General features: G+C 40.5%; 1 protein-coding gene across 1 annotated transcript; it reads right to left on the bottom strand.

The window, feature by feature from the left end:
• Window positions 1-694: 694 nt before the first annotated feature.
• PGK1 (phosphoglycerate kinase 1) lies at window positions 695-26,181 on the bottom strand. Its single transcript, XM_031945199.1, has 11 exons — window positions 25,951-26,181; window positions 17,041-17,091; window positions 14,413-14,568; window positions 14,144-14,288; window positions 7,797-7,900; window positions 5,972-6,091; window positions 3,827-3,941; window positions 3,355-3,534; window positions 2,703-2,880; window positions 2,340-2,438; window positions 695-1,246 (listed from the first exon to the last, which is right to left on the bottom strand). The coding sequence occupies exons 1-11, from the start codon at window positions 26,013-26,015 to the stop codon at window positions 1,206-1,208; spliced, it is 1,254 nt and encodes a 417-aa protein (XP_031801059.1). The 5' UTR covers window positions 26,016-26,181; the 3' UTR covers window positions 695-1,205.

The following is a 26,181-nucleotide window of genomic DNA, read 5'->3' as shown; positions in this document are numbered from 1 at the left end:
TGGTTCAGGGCAAAGGCAGCATGGAAAGAACACTGGATTAGTTATAATGTCAACATTAATATTATATCAAATGAAATATTTGTAAAAAGCACTAGCATGGTTCCTGGCACCTAAGATGCCATATAAATGCTTCATCTCTTCTCTTTCCCTTTCCCCCTAGTTCTGACTGTGCCACTGTGTGACCTCGATATGTTATAACTTCTCTGAGTCTTTCTCCGTCTGTAAAAATTTATAAAATGGAACACTTCAACTCATGAACATGGTTCTCTTCTAGACTGATCTCAAATGGGATTCTATTCATTTATAGCTTAGCCTCCCCGAGTTCCTTAGTAATAGAACATCAAAAACTCCAATTTTCCAAATTTATTTTTTTTTTAATATTCTCTCCTTACTTTTAAATAGCCAAACATCTCCTGTCTGGCCTAACCACCCTTATCTTCCAGCCAGTCCTGTCCCGTAACTTGCCAACTCAGACATTGCTCTGCATTCAGCAAAATTCATCCCTCTAACTTACCCATCAGCATCCATCCCTTGGGTGGCCCAGGCCTCAGTCTGAGAAAATAAATGTGAAACCACTGGAAGCACTTTGAAAATGTACCTGAATATACTGAACTGTTCTAGTAGAAAATGGCAAAGGCCAATGAGCCTTTCTCCAGATCCCGCATGACAGAAAAGAAAGAAGAAAGCAGTTTAATTGAGCTGGCACTTTTATGAAATGTTTATTTAACAGGTCAACCTTGCCTCCTGCCCCCAACCCCAAACTGGAGTTTCTTCTTGTTTCCATACTGTGTGTGGGTAATGACAAAAACAGCTGCTGACAAAGCTGAACAGAACAAACTATTTCAAGAGTATGGCTAACAATGGCTTTAGTTATTGTGTTTTTTTCTTTCTAAAGGCAAAATATAAATATATATTATACATATATATGTATATGTATATATATATATATATACACACGCTCTACAGATCACAGCAATGGTTTAGACACACTAAATAAGTTCCAAGTGAGATCTGACAACAGGCACACCCAGGAAACACAAAGTTGAGTTGAGCTGCTTCTGGGGCCCTCATTGCCCCATCTTCTGGCCACTGGTTGAGTCTTGAGGGAGAAACTTGCCTAGTGCCAAGGAAAGGGACAGGAAGAACTGCAGTGTCATGTTGGAAGGGTGATGCACAGAAAGCAGCAGGCCGGAAAGTGGCACCCGTTAGACATTGCTCAGGGCAGCCACCCCAGGGAGGACTTTGCCTGGGAGGGAGAAAAAGCACACAGGAAGGTTACTCCAGGCCCACAATCCAACCTGCCCTCTTCAACTCTCCCTGGAATGTATGAGCCTGGAACTGCCCTTTAATCCATGCATTGTGACAGTGGCCAACTGTTTCCCCTCGAAGCTTCCCCACTATTAAACTGGATTATGATATAGCAGCACTTTCCCTCCACAAAGACTTAGTTGTTTTTCAAAATCTTTGGAAGCAAGTTCACACAAGTCCCATTTCTGGGCGGGGAGTTGGGGGGGAGAAGAAAAGAGGGGAACGCTACACATAAATATGCTGAAATGCAAAAAAAGCCCTTGAAAGGGTTAGGAAAATTCCACCTTTAATACAGTCCCAAAAGATTCTGCTTTTTCCTTGGCCACTACAGTTAACCTCTCAATAAAGTCTTGAAAATAATACTCCTTAGCCATTCTGACACAACGATGTGAACAAAATTCCTATTAAATGACCTAAAAGGGATGTCCATCGCTCATTGTCCAAGTCTTATCAAGTCTCTGTTAGAGCATTCCCAACAGCTGAGGAAACCCTAAGAGGGCCTCAGGTCAATGTAAAATGATCCCAGCTCTTTTCAGTTCTGGGACTAAGGGTTATAAGAAAGGTCATCTTACATAGACCTCTGTTTCCAGGAAGATCCACACATAAATCCCTACAACAGATGTTTTGGGATGTAGATAACATCTCAGTCCCTCTCAAGTATGGGACCTATTGTTAGCTAAATAGTCTATCGGCCTCACGAAAGGGTTCAGTTCAAGGACCCCTGAAGTGAGCAGACTAATACTAGGGGAAGAGAACATTGTGTCCAGCAAAGTATTAGGGAATTATGACTTTTTGCCAGGACAAACCAATCAGCATTATGTAAAACTTTGGAGATTCTGGCTCCAAATTACCATATTAGGTATTCAAATATTAAAATAAAGTTATCACATTGAAGTACATCACCAGGTCCTGAACTTTCCACTAACCAGCTGACAGTACAAATTATCCCTAAGCTCTTTTCTGTTTCCTTTCTATCATCTTCCTTCCCACCCCAAGATGGCAAAAGCAAAGGAACACTCCACACAACTCACCCTCCAGCAGCTCTAGACTGGCACCACCCCCAGTGCTCACATGGCTGACTTTGTCCTCAGTGTTCCATTTGGCACAACAAGTGGCAGTATCCCCACCACCTGCAAAGTGATGGGCAAAGGAGAAGAGGAAAAACAAAGCTGATCATTGCTGAGGAAGCAATGTGTTCTACGTACTCAAAAGGAAACCAAGGAATCCCCTTGGACTTAGCTGCAGACGCTCATTTGGCTTTTGTGATTTATCCAGATATAGCCAAGTACCCTGAGCAGGTTCATCATGGCTCCCCTGGATGGCAGCTATGCCATTAAGTCTATGGAGCTAGTACATCAGTTTACATGACTAGGATTTGGGTAGATTCTCCTTACCTATGATAGTGATACAGCCCCTCTTGGTGGCCTCCACCACATTATTCATGAGCTCTTTGGTTCCTCGAGCAAAGGCTTCCCACTCAAATACTCCAACAGGTCCATTCCACACAATCTGTTTGGCCCGGGCCACGGCTTCTGCGTACTTCTTGCTGCTCTCAGGGCCACAGTCCAAACCCTAAGAGGGAGAGATGAAAGTTGAGCCCTAAAGAAAATGCCCCTTGGACAGATAAGAGCAAAGGCCTTTCACTTGGTCCTAATGAGGCAAAAGATGGGCCCTCTAGCCCTCTAAAGAACCAGAAGGCGTATACAAACCGAAACCAAGCCAGCAAAGAAAAAAAAAAAAAAAACACAAAAACAACCAATTTCATTTATTTTATCTCCTTCAGAAAGGCCAGGCAGGTTAATTTCATATAATTTAATAACTCGCAGCAGCACTGGGACCAAAATCAGGAATTGAAAGCCCCAGCTCTTTAGCTGGCTCACTGCTATCTTCCCCACAGAGCCTTCTCACAAGGGCCGAAAGCTCCACTTCAGCACCAGCTCCTTCTCTCAAGGGGAGCCCTTCTACACAGAAGAATGCTCAGGAAAGGATGGCCGAATAAACAAATTCTAATCTTGCCTCATAGTGCCATCTACAAAGGGGTCTCACCATCCAGCCAGCAGGGATGCCAGAGGCCACTGTGGCTTGGCCAGTCTTGGCATTCTCATCAAACTTGTCCGCTGTGACGAAGTCAACAGGCAAAGTGATCTTGACACCGTTCTTCTCAGCCTTGGCCATCAGGTCTTTGACAATCTTAGCCCCCTCTTCATCAAAAAGAGAAGTTCCAATCTGGGGAGCAGGACAGACAGAAGCAATGAGGAGCTACTTACTAAGGACATTTACATAGGAAGACTTTCCCATGGGATAAATGAGAGCTGATACACAATGCATTAATATCTAAGAACAACGCAACAAGAAATGAGAGGAGCAAGCAGAGGCCATTCACCAAGATAAATGAAAGTTTGGGAGATGTGACAGAAATTAATTCAGGCTTAGATTGAGAGTTTGAGTTTTTGTTCCTTTTTAGGCATTCATAAGCAGCCACAAGTGCAGTGATTACCCAATTTCATTTGTTTCATACCTCCATGTTGTTGAGCACCTTGAGGAAGGTGAAACCCATCCCACCACCAATGATCATCTCATTGACTTTGTCTAGCATATTGTTGATCAACTGGATTTTATCGGCAACTTTAGCTCTAGGAAAAAAAAAAAGCACCAACCAAATGAAGACAGTCCCTGACAACTTAGTGAACTTAAGCGTCAGAATATCACTAGGGAAAGGCATGCATGTGGATGAAGCAACAACTGCCCAGGTATCCAAGCCCGGAACAACTGTGCCCATGGCACCCCTCCCCTCAGATTCTTTAGTGTGTATGGAGACCATGGACGCCTCCCCTGGCTTTGTGGCCAGGGCTCCAGTTGGAAATTCTGGGGGTACTGGGCCAGGACTGATCTAGCTGTTGTTTTTCTGCTCCAGTTTACAAGGAGGGGCTGAGGAGACCTTTTGTTTTACAAGCCCAACCAAAGAAAACTGGCACTCATCCTCTTCCTATCTTCTGGATGTGTGTATGTGCCACAGCACAGGAAAACAGTGGAAGAAGAGGAGAGGGAAAGGAAAGAGGAGAGGGGAAAGGAGATGGGCATTTACGATCCCTTTGAAACTTTTTTTTCTTTTTTTGGAAATACTTTCTTTACAAAAGTAAAGTGGTAGATGACATCTCCCCAAACAAGTCTCATCTAAACAAAGAGATTCAAGTAATAGATAGGGATTTCCTTGTAGCTATGTTAGTGTACTATATTAGCTGATGGTACATACAGAACTCAGAGCTGTAAAAGTTACACCTCTTAAGAGTCCACAATTTAATTCAGTTAGAATCCCCCAAGAGGCTTGGGAAATATTAGGGTCTTTAATTTCACCAGTAAAGCCCATACTTTATTTTGTTTGGTAGAAAATACACCTCAAAATAATTCACCAGAGGAACAATTTTTTTCATTTTTATTAAAGAATGGGAAAGGGGGAACAGCTGGGTGACACTAGATAAAGCACTGGCAGTGCAATGAGAAGAACCCAAGTTCAAATTCAGCTTCAGACACTTGACATTTACTAGTCTTTGTGATCATGGGCAATTTAACCCTGAGTGCCTTGCCAAAAACAAAACAAAACAAAACAACACACACACACACACACACACACAAAACACATCAACCCCAAAATAAATAAATAAAAAAGAATGGGGAAGGGAGACAATTTAACAGGAGAGGAAGAAGCTGGATACAGATATGAATCAGATTGTGAGCTCCTTGAAACCACGCTGTTTGGCACCGGGCACATTAGTAGGCACTCAATAAATGCTTATTGACTAGCGACTTGAATCCAAACCAAAACAAACTCTGCTGTTGACTTTTAGTTCTTTTAGTTTCCAAGAATCTACCAGGCACCATTAGGTAAATTCCATCCCTTATCCCTGAATAGAAAGGAAGGCGAAGACCTAGGTACTTTAACAGTCAATTTCAATTTGAGGAAAGCTTCCAGCTAGGACTTCCAGTATATCCTTTCACTACTTTTTTGAAGGGACAAAAATGAAAAAGATAATAATCCAGCCCCACTAGAAATCTCCAGGACCCTGAAACTCTGGGCTTGGGGGACCTAGATGAGTGAAGCTTCTAAGTTATCTGCAACTGGTCCACATTCCCAGGGGCAGTTTACACAGGGAAATGTTGAGTATTTTCCTCCCTGTGGACTCTAACCATTTGCCCAGAAAGGTCACGGACACCGAGCCAAGAGTCTTGGGGCTGGCACTCAAACGGCTTTGCTCACTGAACTTTGACCAGAAGCAACCTCTTCTAGTTGGCCATTTCCTATTTCTTTTAAGGTAAAGCAATAACTTAAGTACCAAGCAGAGAAAATGAACCATTTGACAAAATCCTTGGGACTGTACATGTAAAAATAAATACATTTTCCAGCTTTTTCCAATGGGTGCAAGATGAGACTTCTGTTTTTAATCCAAAAACTCAGAGGTCTTTTCTGCCTGCCCATCTGCCTTTTTTACAGGAGTGGTCAAGGGAAAAGCATGAGAAGCTCTGACAAAAGAGTTTAAGATGGACATTTTTTCCCCCTAAAAACATCTGTAGGGAAAAGGCTCCATTTGTCAAAGGTGAAGACAAAACAAAAGGACTGGCCCCTAACCTCTAAGTCTTCTTCAAGATCTTAGAAAGCAACTCTTACCCGCCCAAGATAGCCAGGAAGGGCCTCTCTGGGCTCTCCAAGGCCTTGGCAAAATAAGTCAGCTCCTTTTTCATGAGGAAACCACATGCCTTCTGGGGCAGGTTCACTCCCACCATGGAACTAGGAGAGAAAAAAGAAAAAATGTCATTAACGGTCCAAACAATCCCAGGCCTATCAGGAATCTCTTCTGGGATGTCCAGAGAGTTGTAACTTTCATTCCATAAAATAAAAGGGAAGCATGCTTGCAAACAAGCTGAACCTCTGACTCCTGAAGGCCCAGAGGAACTAGTGAGAGAATACAGGTTCACTTCAGTCATGTTTCATGATAGGAGCCTGACAGCACCAAGAAACCTACATACAAATGCCCAGGGACTCAACATTAAGCCTAAACTTAAAAAAAATGACATCAACTTAGGTAAGAGTAAGGATTTGGTACACAAGTGAGGACAACTTCTTCTCCACCTAAAGAAAGTAGAATACAAGTTTTTATACAAATCTTGCTGGATATCACAAAGAACTCTAAACATCAAAACTGTTTTCTAAGGTTTGACTCCCTAGGTCAACCAAAAGATACAGCAGGGGAATTTTATTAAAATTGCATAGGACACATGCATGCACTTCTCCTAGACCACCAGTAGATAACACTTTAAGTCACTTAAGAACTGTGCCTGGAACACAGCAGATACTTAATAGACACTTGTTCCTTCCCTGCTCCCCTCTCTGATAGGCATTACTATGTTTTCTTATTATCTGCAAATACCATTATCATATGGATCAAATGCTGGATTCTCCAAGTATAAACTGTGAGAATCACCAGCCTTTCTGTGAGCCCACAGAAAATAAAATTTAGTTTTTTAAATAATAATAATAAATAAAATAAGTTTCCTTATTTTTAAATGGAAGGCAAGGGTAGGTGTAGTAGGATGCTCTCTAAGGTCCTTCCCGTCATTCTTATGCTCAAAACTCTTGACTAACTCTTAATGGCTAAGTGTTTTCTAACACTTCTATTACTTCTATAACTCTTCTATTTCATGTTCAGAACCCTCCACTATGTGGTGTCATTCTCTCTGTCCAGTCCTACTTTCTATCACTCCCCTCCATGAACCTGATACTCCAGTCATCCTGGACAACTTGCTGCTCCCAAATATAACTTTACTTATGACAATCTCTATGCCTGCCATGTCTCCCCCAACTTTTTTAACTAATTGCCTTCTCACTATCTTCTGAAGACCATCACCTCCAGAAAGTCTCCCCTGATCTCCCACTGATAATGACCTTCCCCATCTGAATTCAGTACTTTGTTTTGTATATAATAATACATAATACATAAGACAAGCCATCGTTAAGCTTGTAGCTTTTCTCCCAATCAGACAAGTAGGGACTAGGTGTTATCTCTCTTAGAACTGAGAATAACTTTGTACTGATCCCATTCTTTAAAATGTTACTGCTCACCTAGGCGATAGAAGACAAAGGTCTGAGAAGAAAGGCCCACCATAGGTAAAGGAAAGCTAAGTTATCCAACCCATGCTGACAAGGGAGCTGGGGATGATTTCTCAATTTGTTTCCTATTAGGGGAATAAGCTTTGAACCCCGGCTACTTCACGTGGGGAGAACAACCTTTCTCCTCAGGACTAGTATTCTCTATCAGATAACGCCATGAACATTAAGCTTTCATTGTTCCCTTTGATTCAGGAAGACCAAATCTGAACCAGATGGCTTCATCCCTATCTCCTTTCAACTTTTCTCTCCTTTCCCATCTTCAAGGTTGCTGCCTTGTTGCCAACATTACCATACTCCTGGCCTAGCTCTACAACGGAAAGAGTACCTGTGGGCACGGTGAGCAGTACCAAAAGCATCATTGACATAGACATCCCCCAACTTGGAGAGAGATGCTTGGAAGGCTTCTACTTTAGCTGGATCAGCTTTAATCTGAGAAAAAAAAAAAAAAAAACAAGGACTATAAATACCTCAGAAAGCAACTAAAAAAACATTTCTAACAATTATTAATTATTCCCTAAGAATAGCACAGGTAATCTTAAACAAACTTTAAAACCTAGGAAATGTGGGTATACATGTATATTTTTTAAATTGCCAACAGGATCACATGTTCTCTTTCTTCTTCTCTCCCTAATACTTTAAGTCTCTATAAGGTAGTAGAGCAACAGACTTGGAAGAAACTTCATTTTGTCCAGATTGTTCCTATCCCCACCCATCACTCATTCCTCTGCATCATGGGATGTCATGTTATCTCTGTGGGCTTCCATTTCTTGGCCTATCCAAGGAAGGGCCTGGTCTTTTCTGTGTACGCTTAGAACGCTTCTGAAAAGAGCTGACCCTTGACCCTTCCTAAAAGGTTGTGTGGTAATAAACTCAGGAGGCTAAATGAAAACATTCAAGAACAAAGACAGCCATAGGACAGCAGACAAGCACCAATGTGGAAAGGGCAAAGAACAGGAGGTGGAACCTAGAGTATTTGCACTGAAACCCAGCAGGGTTATTTCCAAAATGCAACTCAAGCACAGCTCTTCCCCAAAGAGCAAAGTAAAGAAGGCATCTGTTTAACAGCTCATGGACTTGACTTTCCTCAAGTCACTCCAGACAACTGAAAGGTTGTTCAGTCTGCTGTCCCACAGTTCTAAAATGACGCTTATTATCAGGGAGCAAAAGGCAGTCAAGAAAGTCAGGTTAAATTACACCAATGAGCATCTACTATGTGTTCAGCACTGTGCTAAGTATGAAAGACACAAAGAAGGGCAAAATAAACAGTCCCTGTCCTCAAGGAGCTTCAATTCTGAGAGGATTCTGGACAGATGGCAGAGTAAGACAAAAAAAACTTTCAGTTTTCCAAATTTCCTCCACAAAAAAGTTGGAACATCGCCTAAGAGCAATAGAAATAAACATGGGATAAAGCAGTTGTCTTAAGATAATTTGTGAAGAGCCTAAGAAAGTAGGCCAACAAACAAGCTCTGGACATAGCTAGGTTGAGAGGCAACCTCAGCTGCAGAAATTTTCATCTCTGCAGGTGGGGGGTTTCACTGAAGAGAAAAAGGCTGAAAGGCTTTCAGTTGCTGATAGATGACAATCACAGTTATGCTGACCAAACAAGTCCTAGGCTGTAGCTGCAGGGAGAAGTAGCTAGCACATATTTAGTGAATGCAGTAGTGAAAGGCAGAGATCCCACTTTTAGGAGAACAGAGCCCCTGGTTTCTGTTCCAGGGCAAAGAAGCCAGCCATAGTTTGTAGACACTGGAGGAGCCACAGTAAGCAAAATAATTTGCAGTATAGTGTGGTTGGTGGGCCTGTCCATGGCTTAGGAGTGGAGAGGGAAGCCCATTGTTGAGCCCCAAAACAGATCTCAGAAAATAATAACAGTAATCAGGACTTGAGGCTTGGCACATTGTTCCCCATACCTCAGGCCTACAACTTGATTATATCAATAGCTGCTATAAACAAAACAAAACAAATAAATAAATAAAAATGAGTAAGCAAAGGAGGAAGAACCTAACTTTAGAGGAAGTTAATGGAGCTTAGAAAAAGAAAAGCCACTCATTTTTCAATAAGAAACATCAAATGGTCCCAAGCAGAGAAAGATTTCTTGGAAGACCTTAAATCAAATAAGACACTGCAGAAAAAATTAAGGGAATAAAAGAGCAATCCAAGAAAATGAAAAGAAAGTCAACCAACTGGGATAGAGAATCAAAAATAATTCCTTGAAAATGAGAACTGGGCAAGGGGAAGCTAATGATGTTCTAAGACACCAACAAATCATAAAACAAAATCACAAGAATGAATAAAAAAAATGGAAGAGAAAGTAAAACATCTCATCAGAAAAACAACTGATAGAGTTGGAAAATCATATTGAAGAGATTAAAAAAAAAAAGCAGGGATGGTAGTCATTATCTCAAAGTTAAAGTTAAAACAGATTTAATCAAAAGTGAAAAAAAAAAAACTATACTATGTGATAGCAATATTATTCAATGATGTTTCAGACCATTTAAAATAGCTACATGGTATAAAATACCTGAGTATACCTAACAAAGCAGACTTCAACATCAACATAAAACACTTCTTTGGCAAATAAGCTCCTATCTAAATAATTAAAGTAATATATACTGTTTATGAATGGTCAATATAATTTTTAAATTACTAAAGTTAGAAAAAAATGATAAATTTCATTTGGAAGAACAAAAGATCAGGAACTTCAGTGGGAAAAGCTGTAAAGGAAGGAGTTTCAGCAGTATCAAACCACAAACCATATTATAAGACAAGAATATTGTTGAAGTATAAAAAGGATTGCGATTATTTTAAATTAAAATCATATAAATAAAATCTATGTAGCCAAGAACAGAAATGCAGAGAATTAGGGGGAAATTCACAGTTTTTCAGAGAGGACTTTCATTTGGGTTGAAATATCACTGTGTTATAGGAATAGATGTGCTGTGTTATAGAAATGGATATCACTGTGTTATAGGAAATGATGAGCTGATTAGAAAAACATGGAAAAGATGTGGACTTAGGAAGATGCTATCCAACTTCCGAGAAACAGGATAAGAAAAAATAAGCATAATATGGTCTTACATATATGTATATAGATATATATATTTAATGTAGGTATATATCCATGCTAAATGTAGTCTTCTTTTAAGTAGGGTAGAGAGGGGAGAGAGAGGGAAAAACTAGTCTACAGCAAACAACAACAACAACAAAAACCAACAAGGAAGCAAAGAGAAGCTAGGCAGTTTTGCAAACAATGTGTAGTATTATATAGGTTTTCTTGAAAAAGCAATTTATTGTTTAATACTGAATCCTCTTAATGGTCTGCTGTTTGCTGTGTACATAGCAATGTTCTTTTTTTCTTTCCTCATTTTATATTTAAGTTTAAAATAAAAAAATTTACAAAAAACAATGGATCTTACATTCTAATGGAGGAAACAATAAGCAAACAACTAGATAGGAATAAGATAAATACAGAGTGGACACAACATACTAGGTGAGAGAAAGCAATTAGCAGCTGGGGATTCAGGAGAAGGCAGAATTTCTTGAAAGAAATCTTGAAGGAAAAGCCAGGTGAGGAAGGAGGTCCTGTTAGATGAAACAGTCAAAGCAAAGGAGCAGAGATGGGAGACGAAGAACCATGTTAGTGGAAATTCCAAGTGTGTCAGTGTGTGAGGAAGAATTAAGATTTAAAAAGACTGAAAACCTAAGAAAGGGACAGGTTATAAAGAACCTTAAAGGCTTAACAAGAGCTTCTATTTGATCCTAGAAGTAACACAGAGCCCCTGGTGCTTAGAAAGATAACCTTGGCAGGTGAAAGAGAGACTGGAGATCCAAGTAAGAGGTGATAAAGGAGGGCCCAATTTTGCAAATAAAGAGAAGAGAGCACGAATAAAGAGAATTTTTTGAAAGTAGAAGTGCTTACGTTATGGAACAGCCAGAAGGTTTAAGGTAAACCTCTTCTTCTTATAACTATGCTCTGTGACAGGCAGCTCCAAATACAAGCATTATCACCATTTTTCTAGGGCTTCCAGTCCAGAGACATGGGCTGTTTTCTCCTTTATGATATGACCTTAATTAAGTTCTCTCAAGAAAAAGACATGAGCATCTCTGCCCACTTGGGACTGTTCAAATAAATGGAGCACCTTTTTAGGAGAAAAGTGCTCCAATGAATTTGTGTCAAACTCAATTGGAAGTCTGATTACTGCAGTTCCATATTGACTTAGAAAACGACAAATTTACATCATCTATGTTGTGTTTCATTTTTATTTATTTTGTTAACCACTTTCCAATTCTATTTTCATCTGGTTCTAGACATCCCCAAATTTTTTCCAGCAGCCTCTGCTCTATGGAGAACACAAGACGTTCTCCAAGCCTTCTTCTAAATGAGTTTTGATTGATTTTTGGAAGTCTAAAGCAGAGGTGGAAAGCCCTGGTGTACCATGTAACTAGAAAGTTAATCCCCCCCCCCCCCTAAAATGTACTATCCCAAGTTCCACTTCGGGACTGCAACTTGACTTCTGCCACTTTCAATCTGAGTGTCTTGGGTTTCAGTGAGGGAAGGGCCCAGCACTGTAGGTCAGCATTCCAGCGCTACTGTAGCAAGATGATGCCAAAGATAGGAAAGAGCAGGACCAGGCCTAATGGTGCTAAGAAAAGAAACTGCTTAAAAGCAGGCACTCCCTGTTGACCTTAGGCAAATGTCAGCTGTGCAAAATGAGACCAAGACACTTAGCCTGGAACTTCTGCTTGTTCCAAGACCTTAAAAGCAGAAAATGCTAAGATCATCTCTGGCTCCTTCTTCTAGCCATCTGGTTAATAAGAAATGATCCCAAGGGAATTAGTTTTTACCACCGACTTCATCATCAATGTTGCACTTTCTGACCATGCTGATCAAATCTGTGTAAAAACAATCTAGGAAGTAGGTCTCTATCCCAAAGAAATCATAAAAGAGAGAAAAGGACCCACATGTGCAAAAATGTTTGTAGCAGCAGAGAACTGGAAATCAATGGCTGAATAAACTGTGGTATATGAATGTAATGGAATGTTATTGTTCTGTAAGAAATGATGAGCAGGCTGATTTCAGAAAGGCCTGCAAAGACTTGCATGAATTGAGGCTCAACGAATTAAGCAGAATCAGGAAAACATTGCACATGGTAATAGCCAAAAACTGTGTGATGATCATCTCTGACAGACTTGGCTCTTCTCAGCAATACAGTGATCCAAGGTAATTCCAATAGAATTGGGATGAAAAATCCCATCTGCATGCAGAGAAAGAACTATGGAAACTGACTATGGATAGAAGCATAATGTTTTCAACTTTTTTTTGGTTTGTTTTTTTTCTTGGGGTTTTTCCCTTTTGTGCTTATTTTTCTTTCACAATAAGACTAACATGGAAATATGTTCGAAATGACTGTACATGTATGATCTATACCAGATTGCTTGCTCTACTGAGGCAAGAAAAAATTTGGAATTCAAAACCTTACAAAAATGAATGTTGAAAACTATCTTTACATGTAATTGAAAAAATAAATTGATCCAGTGGGCAAAGAATCAGAAGCCCAAACTACGGTTTTAGTAGCAACAAGTTAGTCAAATTCCTCTACTTTTCAAAAGACTCATGGTTCTCTTTTTGTAAACTGGGGGAAATAGCCACTTCTGCCAATTTCAGAGATTCAGAAAAGGAAAATAAGCACAGGTATGAAGGTACTTTGAGCTCTCCAAGAGAAGTGCTATACATGATAAATGTGGAAATATGTATAGAAGAATTGTACATGTTTAACATATATTGGATTACTTGCTGTCTAGAGGAGGAGGTGGAGGGGGGGAAATGGAGAGAGAAAAATTTAGAACACAAGATTTTGCAAAGGTGAATGTTGAAAATTATCTTTGCTTGTACTTTTGAGAGAGAAGTGCTACAGAAACCATAGATAATCTGGCCAAGATCACACCATTCACCTGCTTCCTCTACACCCAGGTATACCTATACCAGACTTGGGGGAGTCATAATAACTACTTACCTCAATAGTTTTCTAATAGGAATATTCCTAATTATACCAGATTCAGTTTTTCCAAAAGCCAAGCAATTCCTCCAAGTTCCTTCTCTTTTCCAAGGACAATACAAAGTACCTTCTCATTATACCCCAGCTTTTTGTTTTAGTCTTGCCAAAAGAATTCTCAAACTCTGCACTGTGTAAATGTTGCTCAGTCTAGTCACTTACCTGGTATGACCCTGTACTCCCCAGATCAGAGTAAGCATTAGAGCCTTCAGAATGCCCAAACTCTCACTATCCTTCCACAGTGATTCCTCCATTTAAATCATAAGCCGGCAGAAAATAACAAGCACAAAAGAATGATAATGCTCCGGGATTAAACTTAGGCTACTGTGTGTTACAAGACACTTTCTAATGGGAGCACCTTGAGGCAGCTAGGTGGCACAGTGGATAGAGCACCAGTTCTGAAGTCAGGAGGATCTGAATTCCTATCTGACCTCAGACATGTACTTAGCCCCAGATTGCATCCCAAAAAACAAAATAAGGGAGTACTTTTACTAACAATAGTGACCTGAACGGTTTCTATGTATTTAAAGCCACATGAACCTCCACCATTTTATACATATCCATCTCTTCGCTTTCCATGATTGGATGCTATAGTCAATGTCCACATCTAATGATTTACCTTGTTCCCAGAAGCATCTTTGCCTTTTCCTTCTTCTTCAACATGGAAGCGAAGATTCTCCAGCAAAATGATAGAACCGTTAGGTGGGTTAGCACAGGCTTTCTCCACTTCTGGACCCACACAATCCTTCAGGAACAGAACATCTCTGGGAATTGAGAGAGAGAGATGCAGAAATATGAGTGGACTAAAAAGCTAGAAAACTGGTGAGAAACATGCCTGCTAAAATAGAGCATCCAAGATAAAGAGTCCACCCAAACTCTAATACTTACTTGCCCAGCAAGGATTTAAGCTCTGCAGCCACAGGTTCCAAAGAGAATTTGTCAGGCATGGGGACACCATCAGGTCGGCCCAAGTGGCTCATCAGAACAACAGATGTGGCTCCATTATCCAAACAGTAAAGGATGGTAGGAAGAGCAGCCTTGATTCTGTACACCAAAAAGGAAAGATAATAGAGATCATTCTTATAAGCTAGTAGAAACCTTTGCTTCATAACATACAAAGGCCTTTGCCCCTCTCAAGTCCCCCCATACTTCCTAAAGGTAGCTCCATGCTATCTCCTAAAATCCTATCTAGGATAAATTACATTTCATCCTGATCCTATGATTACCAGCAAATTGTCAAAATAACTGAAATGGATAGATAAAATGGTGGGGAAGGACAAGCAGACTTTTGTCTCTCTTAAAACAGAGTTTAATAAATGCAAATCAGAAATATCAAGGAAATAAAAATAAGGCCACTTTATGTCATGGGGTATATTTAAAACCTGGTTTATTTATACAATAATCAAAGTGATCCACAGAATTTGCTTTTTAGACATCTAATATGTTACAAATTGAGCTTAGAGAAAGTAATGGCTTTCCTGGATTGTTTCCTGGATTTTGTCCCCCACAGGATCTAAAGTGAATTCTTCCAAAACAAGCATTAAAGAAAAAGGGGGGGGGGGGGGGGGGGGCAGAGAGTGGGGGGAGGAAGAGACGAAAATTCATTGGAATCCAGGATCAGAAGAACATGGAATTCGAAAGGATCTTTGGATACAATACAATGCACTGGTGTCCTCAGGCAGAATTCTATGCCAGACAGAAAAAAAGTGAATCATGAACACAAATTAGATTTGAAGATGGAAAGAGAAAGCTGAATGAGAGTTTAAGGAACAATAGATATTAAGCCTAGGAAAAGGAAGAAAGGAGAAGTAATAGCAGTAGGGGAGAACTGCAGAGGCAAATTTCAATTCAATAAAAGGGAAAAGTTCTGGAACAGAACAGTTCCAAAATAGAATACAGCACTTCCCTCATTAGGAAACGAGTGCCCTACTAGTCGAGTTGTCATAAAGGCATGGAGGCCCGCTTATAGAAGATTCCTGCTCAGGTACAGATGGCTTCGCCTTGAACCCATGGAAAGGTCATGATTCTATAAATACAACTGTCAGATTAAAGCTGGTCTTATCAGGGTCACCTGCTAACCTAACTCTAAAATATCAGTCTTCATTTTTTTCTGATTTTCATTTTTATAAATTTCATGGACTACTAAAAATGGAAGGACTGCTCCAACAAAAATAGTTTTTTTTAGCCTTTCACAATGTAGCTTATTTCTAAATTTGGTATTTCCAGAGACTTCTTTCAAATATTCCAGAAGATGGAAAAATCCAAAGAAGGCAAAAAGTAAGAAGAGTGACAGAATGGGAAGACACAATCATGCCGGGACCAAAAGCCTCAAGACTCTATTCCACAGCATCGGAAAGCATCTTTCCAGCAAAAAGGCATCAAAATGTAATAGCATTTATTTTTTGATCTGAGACTTGGAGCCAAGAGCAAAAATTATTCTTTCTTTGGAACAAAATTTGACCAATTTCTTTAAAATGATGAGATGCTCATAAATATGTGATTTTTTCCCCTTGGGTCATCCAGGGGAAAAAAGCCTGATTTAAGTGCACTGACTGATTCAGGTACAATGAGTACTGGACTACATAAAAATCTTCCTACTGTACTTCTTAGATACTATTTTAGGAAGATGAAGGCCAGAAAGCAAGACATCTTAAGTATTCATCATTCTAAATTGTAAACAAATTTCCCAATGGGGAGGTAGAAGAGGGAGGAGGCCGCAGCATAAAAACAAAGAGGGAAAGTGTCTTTCCCCCCACCCTGAACCTGTTTTGGTTTTACTTTTTCCCCCTTATTCTATCATATCTACAGATTATGATACTATAAAGTGAATGGGGAGCAATCAGATGGAAAAGATGATTTTCTATTCTAAACAGCTCTCCTAAAGACTTTACAATGGTACTTTTTGGAAATCACCTGATTCTTTACAATAAATATTCTGAATCTAGGGTCTGGGGAGAGATGGGAGTAGAATCATGAACCTGGATTGTGCAAAAAAATGCTAGTTTTCAGTCATTTCAGTAGTATTCAAATCTTCATGACCCATTTCAGGTTTCTTAACAAAGATAATGGAATAGTTTGCTATTTTCTTCTCCAGTTAATTTTACAGGTGAGGAACTGAGGCAAACCAGGTGAAGTGAGTTGGCCAAGGTCACATAGCTAGGAAGTGTCAGAGGCCAGACTGGAACTCAGGAAGATGAGTCTTCCCAATTCTAAGCCTACAGCTCTACCCACTGGGCTACTAAGTCCCTTGTTTCTTTTGTAATTCTATGCATTGAAAATCATTACTCATTCATTTATTAAACATTAAGTACCTACAGAGCACCAGGCACTGTGCTAAGCACTAAGGCAGGAGCTGTATTACAGTCTAATAATTTTCATTGTTCTAAGAACTAAGTACACAGACTCACCAGACTGCCAAAGGGATCCATGACACCAAAAGGGTGAAGAAGCCCTGCTTTACACATCCCCAACTAAGTCCAAGGGACTTCTCTTTGAAAAGAGATTTAGGGATCTTACCTCTGGTTGTTGGTTATCTCCTTGTTCTTCATGGGAACATTAAAATCTACCCTGCAAAGAATAAAAAGTCAAAGTCAGGCACCATGAATTAAATATATGTAGTTCAGACCACTTGAGGAAGCCACTTCTATCAGTCCAAAGTATGCCATTACCATCGTAATTCCTGAGATACCAGACTTTCAGGATAAGGAAATTAAATGATGTCCCTAAGTGATCAATCATGATCAAATCAATGCATGGTTATAGTCTTATTCTGAAGGCAATCAGATATATAATCAATTCATAGGAGTGATCTAGGGACTTTGCTGCTCTCTCCAATTCCATACAGGTATGATCAGAAAGGTCAAGAATTAAGCAGGGAAATTAAGAGTTCCCAGTCAGGGAGAAGCCCTGGGATCCTGAAACAAAGATGAAATAAGAGATTCCGGTGCAATGTTCACACATTATTCCTCCCCAGTCATATCAAAACCAAGACCCCACAGCCCTTTTTGTAGTGGCTAGAAACTGGAAACTGAATGGATGTCCATCAGTTGGAGAATGGCTGAATAAATTGTGGTATATGAAAATTATGGAATATTACTGTTCTGTAAGAAATGACCAACAGGATGATTTCAGAAAGGCCTGGAGAGACTTACACGAACTAATGCTGAGTGAAATGAGCAGGACCAGGAGATCATTATATATTTCAACAACAATACTATATGATGACCAGTCCTGATGGATCAGGCCATCCTCAGCAACGAGATCAACCAAATCATTTCTAATGGAGCAGTAATGAACTGAACTAGCTATGCCCAGAAAAAGAACTCTGGGAGATGACTAAAAACCATTACATTGAATTCCCAATCCCTATATTTATGCACACCTGCATTTTTGATTTCCTTCACAAGCTAATTGTACAATATTTCAGAGTCTGATTCTTTTTGTACAGCAAAATAACGTTTTGGTCATGTATACTTATTGTGTATCTAATTTATATTTTAATATATTTAACATCTACTGGTCATCCTGCCATCTAGGGGAGGGGGTGGGGGGTAAGAGGTGAAAAATTGGAACAAGAGGTTTGGCAATTGTTAATGCTGTAAAGTTACCCATGTATATATCCTATAAATAAAAGGCTATTAAATTAAAAAAAAAAAAAAAAAACACCAAGACCCCAGATTGGCCCTTCACCCCCCAAGGGGAGATGCCATCAAGTTTACTTTACAGATAAGAAAGTGATTTAGTCACTTTATGCCAACCCCCAAAACACACTACCTTCTGGTGCATGTCCTTTAAACTGATATTCCCCCTTCCCACTAGACCAGGGCTTGTCTGCCAATTTTAAAGAAATATGAATTCTTTTCATTAAACAATAATGACCGATTCTTGTTGTAAAGCTGAACTGAGATGATCTACAGTTTTCTCCGGACTCCCAGGGATCTCGGCTTATTTCACAGGATAATAGAGCTCGAGCTAGAAAGAACTTTAGAGATCTACATTTTACAGATGAAGAAACAGATCAAGTGAGTTGCCCTGAGTCAATTTGAAGAATTGGATCAAGATCTCTACTATATCACAGTGGCTTCTCACATTCTCATTTGCCTGAAAACAGCAACATGGGATGGTAATGTTTCTCTAAAAGCCATCTACAGCCTTGAACATGGATCTTCCTCAATTTAAGGCTGGTCCTCTAATATATCATACTGCCTTTTGTGCCTTTAATATGGATTTCGTTTACTCCTTTAATGATTTTGAATACCAAACTTATGTTAAATTTAGCATTCTTAAAAGCCTAAAAGTATTATCCTAGAATGTTATCCTATTATCTTAGACATGTCAGCCTAGATCAATATGTGAAATCTGCACCAATAGTTTCTTGCCACCACATTATTTTTACATAACTTTTTACATGCTAATTTTGGGCAAACCATTTCCTCCAGAGAGATAATTACTTTTTATGATTTACATTTGTGAATTTCGGTAGGGACGTGTGTACTTTGCAATGAATCTATGCAGCGAATTACCTTTACAGAAAAAGATTTCTGAGAGGCATCCTACTGAGACTGAAATTTAGCAAGCTCTCCCTGAAGTTATACAAAAAGCTTCAGGATCCTTTAACATGAACTTTTTCATGAACGACATCTCCCATTGCTTGATGGAGCCAATAATTTTTTCAAGAGCATAACAAAAGTCTTCAGTGGTAGTGGGGCATGTTTCTTTAGAAAATGTTTTCCATTCATTTTCAATGTTTAAGTAGCCCATATGGCAGGCATCAAAATTTTTACAAGGGATAGATGATGTTATTAAAACAGTCATTGATGGTAGTAATGTAACTGTAAGTGGTTTAGAAACTCTTGTTTTTCTACTTTGTTGCAGGACTGAAAATCTGTACTGAAATCCGTATTGCTTCTTTGTAGCAATTCTGAAGAAACAAAATATAGTCCTTATAACCACACTCTCTGTAGCTTATTTCACCTAGTTGCCACAAAAAGTTAATAAAAATTCAAAACACTTGGTAACCATCTATATATCTTATAAGATGCTTATCTATTCTCCCTTTTCCCCCTCCCAAAAAAAGCGTTTCTTTGGGGAAAAAAGGCATACACAATGATCATTTGATTTTGCTTGGGTCCCCTTTCCACTGATACAGACTGTAACACCTCTCCAACAAAGCAGAGAATCCTTGAGAATTCCCATAACCAAAAAATTCACCTCTGAAGCTAGGCTGTTTATCAGGTGTCAAGCCTTTCCCGCCTTAGATAGAGAACTACCAGAACTTGGCATCCACTACTATCATAATGATAGCTTCTATTTCCAAATATGGCTTTAGAGGTTATGGAGCACCTCGCATAGGTGATCTCCATTGATCCTAAGCCTCTCACAGGGGGACTGTTCTTATTATCTGCATTTTATAGAAGAAACTGAGGCTGAGAGATGTTCAATGGTCACCCAAGGAGTCTGAGGTGGAGATCTGATACAGGCCTACTGCCTCAGTCCCTTTGAGAACTGAGAAATACCTCTTAAAAATCCAAAACCAAGCTTAGATAACTCAACTCTTAACTAAAAATTGGTTTTGCTTAACTCTTTGCTAATGGGGGAGAGGAAAGGTGTGGATATTAGGAAATGTCTGGCATCATATTAAGAATTTTTCACAAAATCAAGGGAAGAAGGTAGTAGGGGAAAGGAACATAAAATCTTTTCTTGAAGGCCTGGGCTCCATTCTACAAGATTAAGAAACACACTCAACAGGAGAAACTAGAGAAATTTTGGATTCTTGTGCTAGACTACACAACAGCAAGAAATTCCACAACAGTTCAAAGGGAAATAAAATTCAAGAAATTGGGAAGAAATTGCAGTCAGAAAATAATGCTTAATGAAAAACTTAAAAGTACAATCAACAGAGTAGGAAAATCAAGTGCTTTGACTGGGGAAACTTTTTTTAAGACTGTATATTGCTGAGGAAAGAGATCTGTATTGTAGCAGGTGGTTCCAGGCAATCTGATCAGATCCCAAGCATCTCCTTTTAAATATCACAGACATGGAACTTTGCCAGCTCCAGTTCATATTTCAAATAGGATGAAGAGTAGTCTATTTTAATGATTCATTTTCCCTCAAAGTATGCAGAAGACACATGGTGAAAAAGTTAAGGGCAGGGCATTCCCTCTGAAAGAGAGCTAATGATTCACTCTTCTCCAAATAAAGAACTCCGTAGAGAAAAGGAAAGAGAAGTTTCTTTCTGAAACACTAGGGGGCACTCTCCCAGCTCCTAAAATAGGCCAGCCTTCCCCTTTCCTGTTTATCCAAAGCCCTTTTCATTTAATTCGCTTGATTCCCACATCTTAATTTTCTCTCAAACCAGACCAAGTGAATACAGAAAATCTTATTCCATTTCCTTTCAGCCCAAACAACTGAAATCTCAACTCTTCTCTAACACTGGCCTCATATATTGGTGAGAAGAGAGGATGGCATCACTTCTCTAACCTTCAATCTCTTCCCCTGTAAAATGGTGGCACTTTCTCTACTGCTTACATTATGGGGCATTTCTCCAAAAAAAAAAAAAATAATGATTTTAAAACTATAAAGCACTATATTAATTCGAGGCAACCCTATCCAATTGGATCACAAGGCTAGCAGAAATTCAAGGGGTAAACATTTTAGAAAGGAAAGCAGTATAAGGAAAAAATACCCGTTTTATCAGACAAGCTAGAAAATACTACATATATACCCTTTGACTAAATACTGGGCATGTACTCCAGTATTCACAGAAATAGCTTTTTTGGGAGTGGCAAAATAAAAGAAAAACTGGAAACAAAATGGGTGACCACTGGTTTAGGAACGGCTAAATTATGGCATTTAAATATAGTGGAGTGTGTTACTGTACCCTCAAAAATGCAAATTTTGATTAATTCAGAAAAACATGAGAAGATACATAAACTGATAGAATAAGATAAGCTGGCTCAGGACTATTCAAGACTATAACAAAATAACATCAAACAATTAGTAATTCTAAATGATATAAATGACCAATCCTGGCCCTGAAAGCACAAGGAAACACATTCTTCTCCTTCCAATAGAAGTGGGGGACTACAAGTGCTAAATGTGGCATGTGCTATCAAATTGCTGCTACTAATTGATTTAGCTTATTAGGTTTTTTTCTTTTCTTTTTTTTTTGGGGGGGGGGGAATGTTCATCATGTGAAGGGGCTATAACCAGTCGTGGTTGTAATATAAAAAAATAAAATATATAAATAAAACTCATTTTTAAAAAATAAGATTGCTCCAAACCAAGGGTGTGCATACAAACAAAACATACTTTTAAGTTTAACCTGAATTATTAACATTTTCTCCATCACTTTCTTCACTCTAATAGGTCAACAAAGCAAACCCTGATTTTGTAGCTAGATCAAGCTGGCTCCAACAAAGCCTTGATCCAAACAATATCCTGTTACTATTAGTTAACAAGCCAGTTCTGCTGTCATCCTCCCCCTTGCTGACACCCCTGTAAATGTACAAACACGTTCCTCATAACTGGTCAGGGGTCAGAGTTCACCAAATCAATGAACCTAGGGAGTGGATTTTTTAGGACAGTCTTTCCCAACCAACAGAATGGGATTAATCAGCATCTCTTTAAAAGATCTACAATGTACTGTGCAGTTTTCCTGTTGTTTACTAAGCATTGGGATGAATTAGAAGAGGAAGAAGAGTACACTGTACTCAAAGGTAGGCAGATTCATATAATCTGCCACAAGTCTGCCAGAAACTCAAAAGGGAGAATGTAGACCAAGTTTCCTGATGGTTACCAATTCCTGGAATAATCACTCAAATCTGTTTTTTGAAGACTCTAGTCTATGTAGTAGTAACAGGCTGTTTTCCTCTTAGTTTCAGCTCTTCCTCCACCTTCCTTTCTGGACTGTCAGGCATCTCTACCCTTACTCATACTCTACACCCCACTTTAAACCACATCTCTCCCCCCTCACCCCAGACAAAACTGGGGCTTCCCTTACATCCAGATAGGTTTATGAAATCTGAGTTCTCTGGTAATATGGTTTATAAGCAAAGCCCTGGAAGGCAGAAGATTCTATTCTTAACTACTTACAAGTCATACTCTTCCATTTCTATAAAATGAAGTTTCTTTAAATGATTTCTAAATTTCCCTTCAGTTCTAATTGCCTAATTGTCTGATTCACATCTCTCCTACCCCACCCAAGCAATAAATTCTCTCACTGGCACAAGCAGCAGACTCAGAAAACTAACAAATGTACTGCCAAATAAGAAAAGATGAAAATCCTTTTTTTCTCCCTTCTATTCTCAGCTTCCGCTTTGGCTTCCATTTTCATCTAGAACACATCCTACAGAGAGTCTGTCAGGTTACGGCATGCCAGAGGAAAAAAAGCAAAGAGAATGAGGAGAGGTGTTTACAAGCTGGTAAAGAGTCGTGAGGGGAAAGGAAATGACATTGCATAAAAGTGGCAGCAGAAAATGTACTCATCGGGTTGGGAAGATTGAAGGGCACCACAGTGACTTGGCCAGTAATTGTAGGCACTTTATTAACCAAATTTTCAGCACAAGTGGTCATGCTATATATCTCAAATATTATTTGGATTTAAGTCAGGGTCCCAGAAAAGTTCTATTCATAGTTCTATTTGCTGGAGAGGAAAAGCAGGTGATCAGGAGATCGAGACTCTGGGCTGCTGCCAACAACTACCACAAGCGCAGAAAAGCAGAAGGGAATTGTGCTGGCAGCAAGCACATGGCTGACTGGGCCTACTGAAAAAGTGGGCCCAATCCCACAATCCCAAGTGTGATTCATTGTTCAAAAGACCTACACAAATTGGCAGAAAACGAAAGTTCCAGAGCTCCTCAGCAGCCATGTAAATACAATGTTCTTGATCGCAACCTTTGTCAAACAGAAGCAAGGTCCTACTACTTCAATCTGTTTAAGGATTCCAGTGGTCAGGAGACCAGGGCTGTAAAGAATACTCTCCACTACCAACTAAATGGGTGACCTTGGAGAGGTCATTTTCTATTGGGGTCTGGCTAATTCCCCTGAAGCCCTGGGCTAAATTAGGAGAAACTCTGAGCCTTAGGGATGAATATGTTAATCATCTCAAGCGGGAGGGGGGTGGGGGAGAGGAGGGGGAGAGGAGGAGGAGGAGGAGGAGGAGGAGGAGGAGGAGAAGATAAGCATGTTCCACTCTCTTCAAATCCAATCTGGTTAATTCTAGAAATCAAAGTTCCATTTTCATATAAAGAGCAAATGTCTGGTGCTGCAGATAGAGGCAAGCTACCTTTGAGGAACCTCCAGGCCCCATCCTACCTGACCCAGCTGCATGCATGAACCAAGTATAGAGGCAACCTTGAGAATCCTTGAGCCTAGAGATGAGGGGAGAGGCAGGGAGAAAGAAAATAAGAAAAGTCTCCAAGATTACATATAACCCTCCACAAGCAGAAGTCTCTAATACACTACACAAGCCCTTGAAATTCTCCATTATCTAGGAGGGGCCCTTATAAAAAGGCTACTGACAGATTGATTGCATGTCTCTAAGTCAAGAGAAATTTGGACATCAGAAAATATTTCTCAGAGGTACAGGCTGTTGGATGATTCTGATGATAAATGGCAACACAGGATAGGTCATATGTGGTCCAACTTAGCCAGGCTAAATTAGAAAAAAGGAATTAAGCAAAATGACCTCCTTGGGTCTCAGCCAGGATTAAAATCTATGCCAGTTAGTTCTCTTTCTTTACAAATAAATATTCTGCAATGCTGAAGGACTTTTCCACTGCCTGATATGTCTGTTAATATCCAGAAGGTCAGAAGATCTGCCCAAACTGGGAGAGAACTTGAACCACCAAAAATCATATAGCGACCTGTCAAACAAGCATTTCCCTCAAGAGAAAAATGGTGCTTTGCATTGGAATATGGATCTCTGGCCCTCAAACTGGGGACTCCTTTTGGATCATGAGAAATCAAACTGTTCCACAATTCAATATCTGGCTGCAGTTTGCTCTATACCAGCCCCTATTGGGTTAGAGTCGGTGGGGGGTGGGACGGAGTGTATGTTAAATCATTAGACCCCACCCTCCCATTATACAAAGAAAGAAACTGAGGCTCACAGAGATGGCTACCCAAGAAAACACAGGTGGTAAGCGGCAGAGCCAGGTTCTCGAACTCTAAAAGAAGCTCCCTTCTAAGCCATCATTCTGATTGGTTTTTCCCCCACATCTCCCAAAATCTTAAATAGGAGAGGAAGGGAGAGAGGGGGAGTTACAAGATTTGAATTTCCAAGTCCTGCTTCCAAGACCCGGAGAATAAAAAAAAAAAAAAAAAAGAAAAAAGAAACTCCAAATCACCAGCTCACTCTTCTGGGCTCCAGTTTTGTTTTGTTTTGTTTTGTTTTCCACAATACCAGTCTTCCTAGCACACAAGAACGTTTTGAGAATTAATTTATGCAAAACACTTTGTGAGCAGTTCCAGGAGAGAAGGGATGCTTGGCAAGAGTAAATGGGGAAAAGGAATCTCAACAGAAACAATTCTGAAAAGAGTGCAGCATCTGAGGTCAGACAATCTACCACTTTCGAGCTCTGGGACATTGGGTAAGCTCCCTTCCCGTCTCAGAGCCGGAAGTTTGTTCATCAACTGAAGGGGTTAGCGTGCATGACCTTTAAGATCTACCCCGACTCTAAGATGATTAAGCTAAGATGCTGCATCCAGATTCCAACGGACGAAGCAGAGGAGCAGAGTGGACTAGGGAGTTCTAGGATAAAAACACTTCCCTAAAAATGCCAATGCATCGGCTCAGAACGCAAGCCAGCAAGGCAGGAGGCTTGTTACACAAGCTTAGCGGAACATCACCGGATAGCACCCGCCCCCCCCCACCCCCACTGCCATCCGTCTTAATTTGCAGGGCTTTGAGGCACTCCTTTCTTCAAGCGTCCCCAATTGCGGTACAGCAGCTGAAAAACAAAAGGTGCCTCCTTTTCTCCAGGGGGTGCGGCAAGAGGAAGGGGGGTGAGGGTAGGAGGTGAGGGGGAAGAGGAGCAGGAAGCTGGGGCAGGAAGAGATTCTTTATGTAACATTTGAAGCCACAAGGGCCCCGCCTGGAGGAGGGGGCAGGGGCTCGAGTGGGGTGACCTTCGGAGGACCCTCCCAGAAGCAGGGATCCCACATGGTCCGCAGGGTAAGAGATCCCGACCCCCCCCCCCCACGAGACTGCACGGGGGGTTTGGGGGGGAGTCGAGGGGAAGGAGAGGCAAGGAGAACTTACGCCTCGGGCACCAGGTGAACTTAAGCTTCGGGCACTAGGGATGCTTACACCCTGCCTTGCCCGCGGACTCACTTAAAAAGTAGGGGCCCCCGAGGGACCCCGGAAGGGCGTAGAGGAGCCAGAAGAGGAAGCTCCCCAGAGGAGGAGCCGCTGAGAATTATTACCTCATGATGACCCTTTTCCCCTTCAGGTCCACCTTGTCCAAGGTCAGTTTGCTGGAAAGAGACATACTGGCGGCGAGGAGATGGCGGGGCGGCTGCGGCTGCGGCTGCGGCTGGGCTGCGGCGGCGGGTGGCTGCGGCTGGAGCTCGGGCTGCCTGAGCTAGGGACTGCTCTGCTCACCGGGGTCAGCGCCTACTGCCAAGAGCACAGCGCCGCGCACCTCGAGGAGCACC

Source organism: Sarcophilus harrisii, chromosome X (genome assembly GCF_902635505.1).
Source record: "Sarcophilus harrisii chromosome X, mSarHar1.11, whole genome shotgun sequence".
Classification (NCBI taxonomy): domain Eukaryota; kingdom Metazoa; phylum Chordata; class Mammalia; order Dasyuromorphia; family Dasyuridae; genus Sarcophilus; species Sarcophilus harrisii.
The sequence above is the reverse complement of the archived record's forward strand: the minus strand, read 5'-3'. Positions and strand labels throughout refer to the sequence as shown.

Excerpts from the sequence above, each read along its gene's own strand:
- PGK1 (XM_031945199.1), bottom strand. The coding sequence starts at position 26,015 with ATGTCTCTTTCCAGCAAACTGACCTTGGACAAGGTGGACCTGAAGGGG. Across the intron at positions 14,289-14,412 it reads CTTAAATCCTTGCTGGGCAA|AGATGTTCTGTTCCTGAAGG; the intron begins GTAAGTATTAGA and ends CTCAATTCCCAG. Across the intron at positions 3,942-5,971 it reads TTCCTGGCTATCTTGGGCGG|AGCTAAAGTTGCCGATAAAA; the intron begins GTAAGAGTTGCT and ends TTTTTTTCCTAG.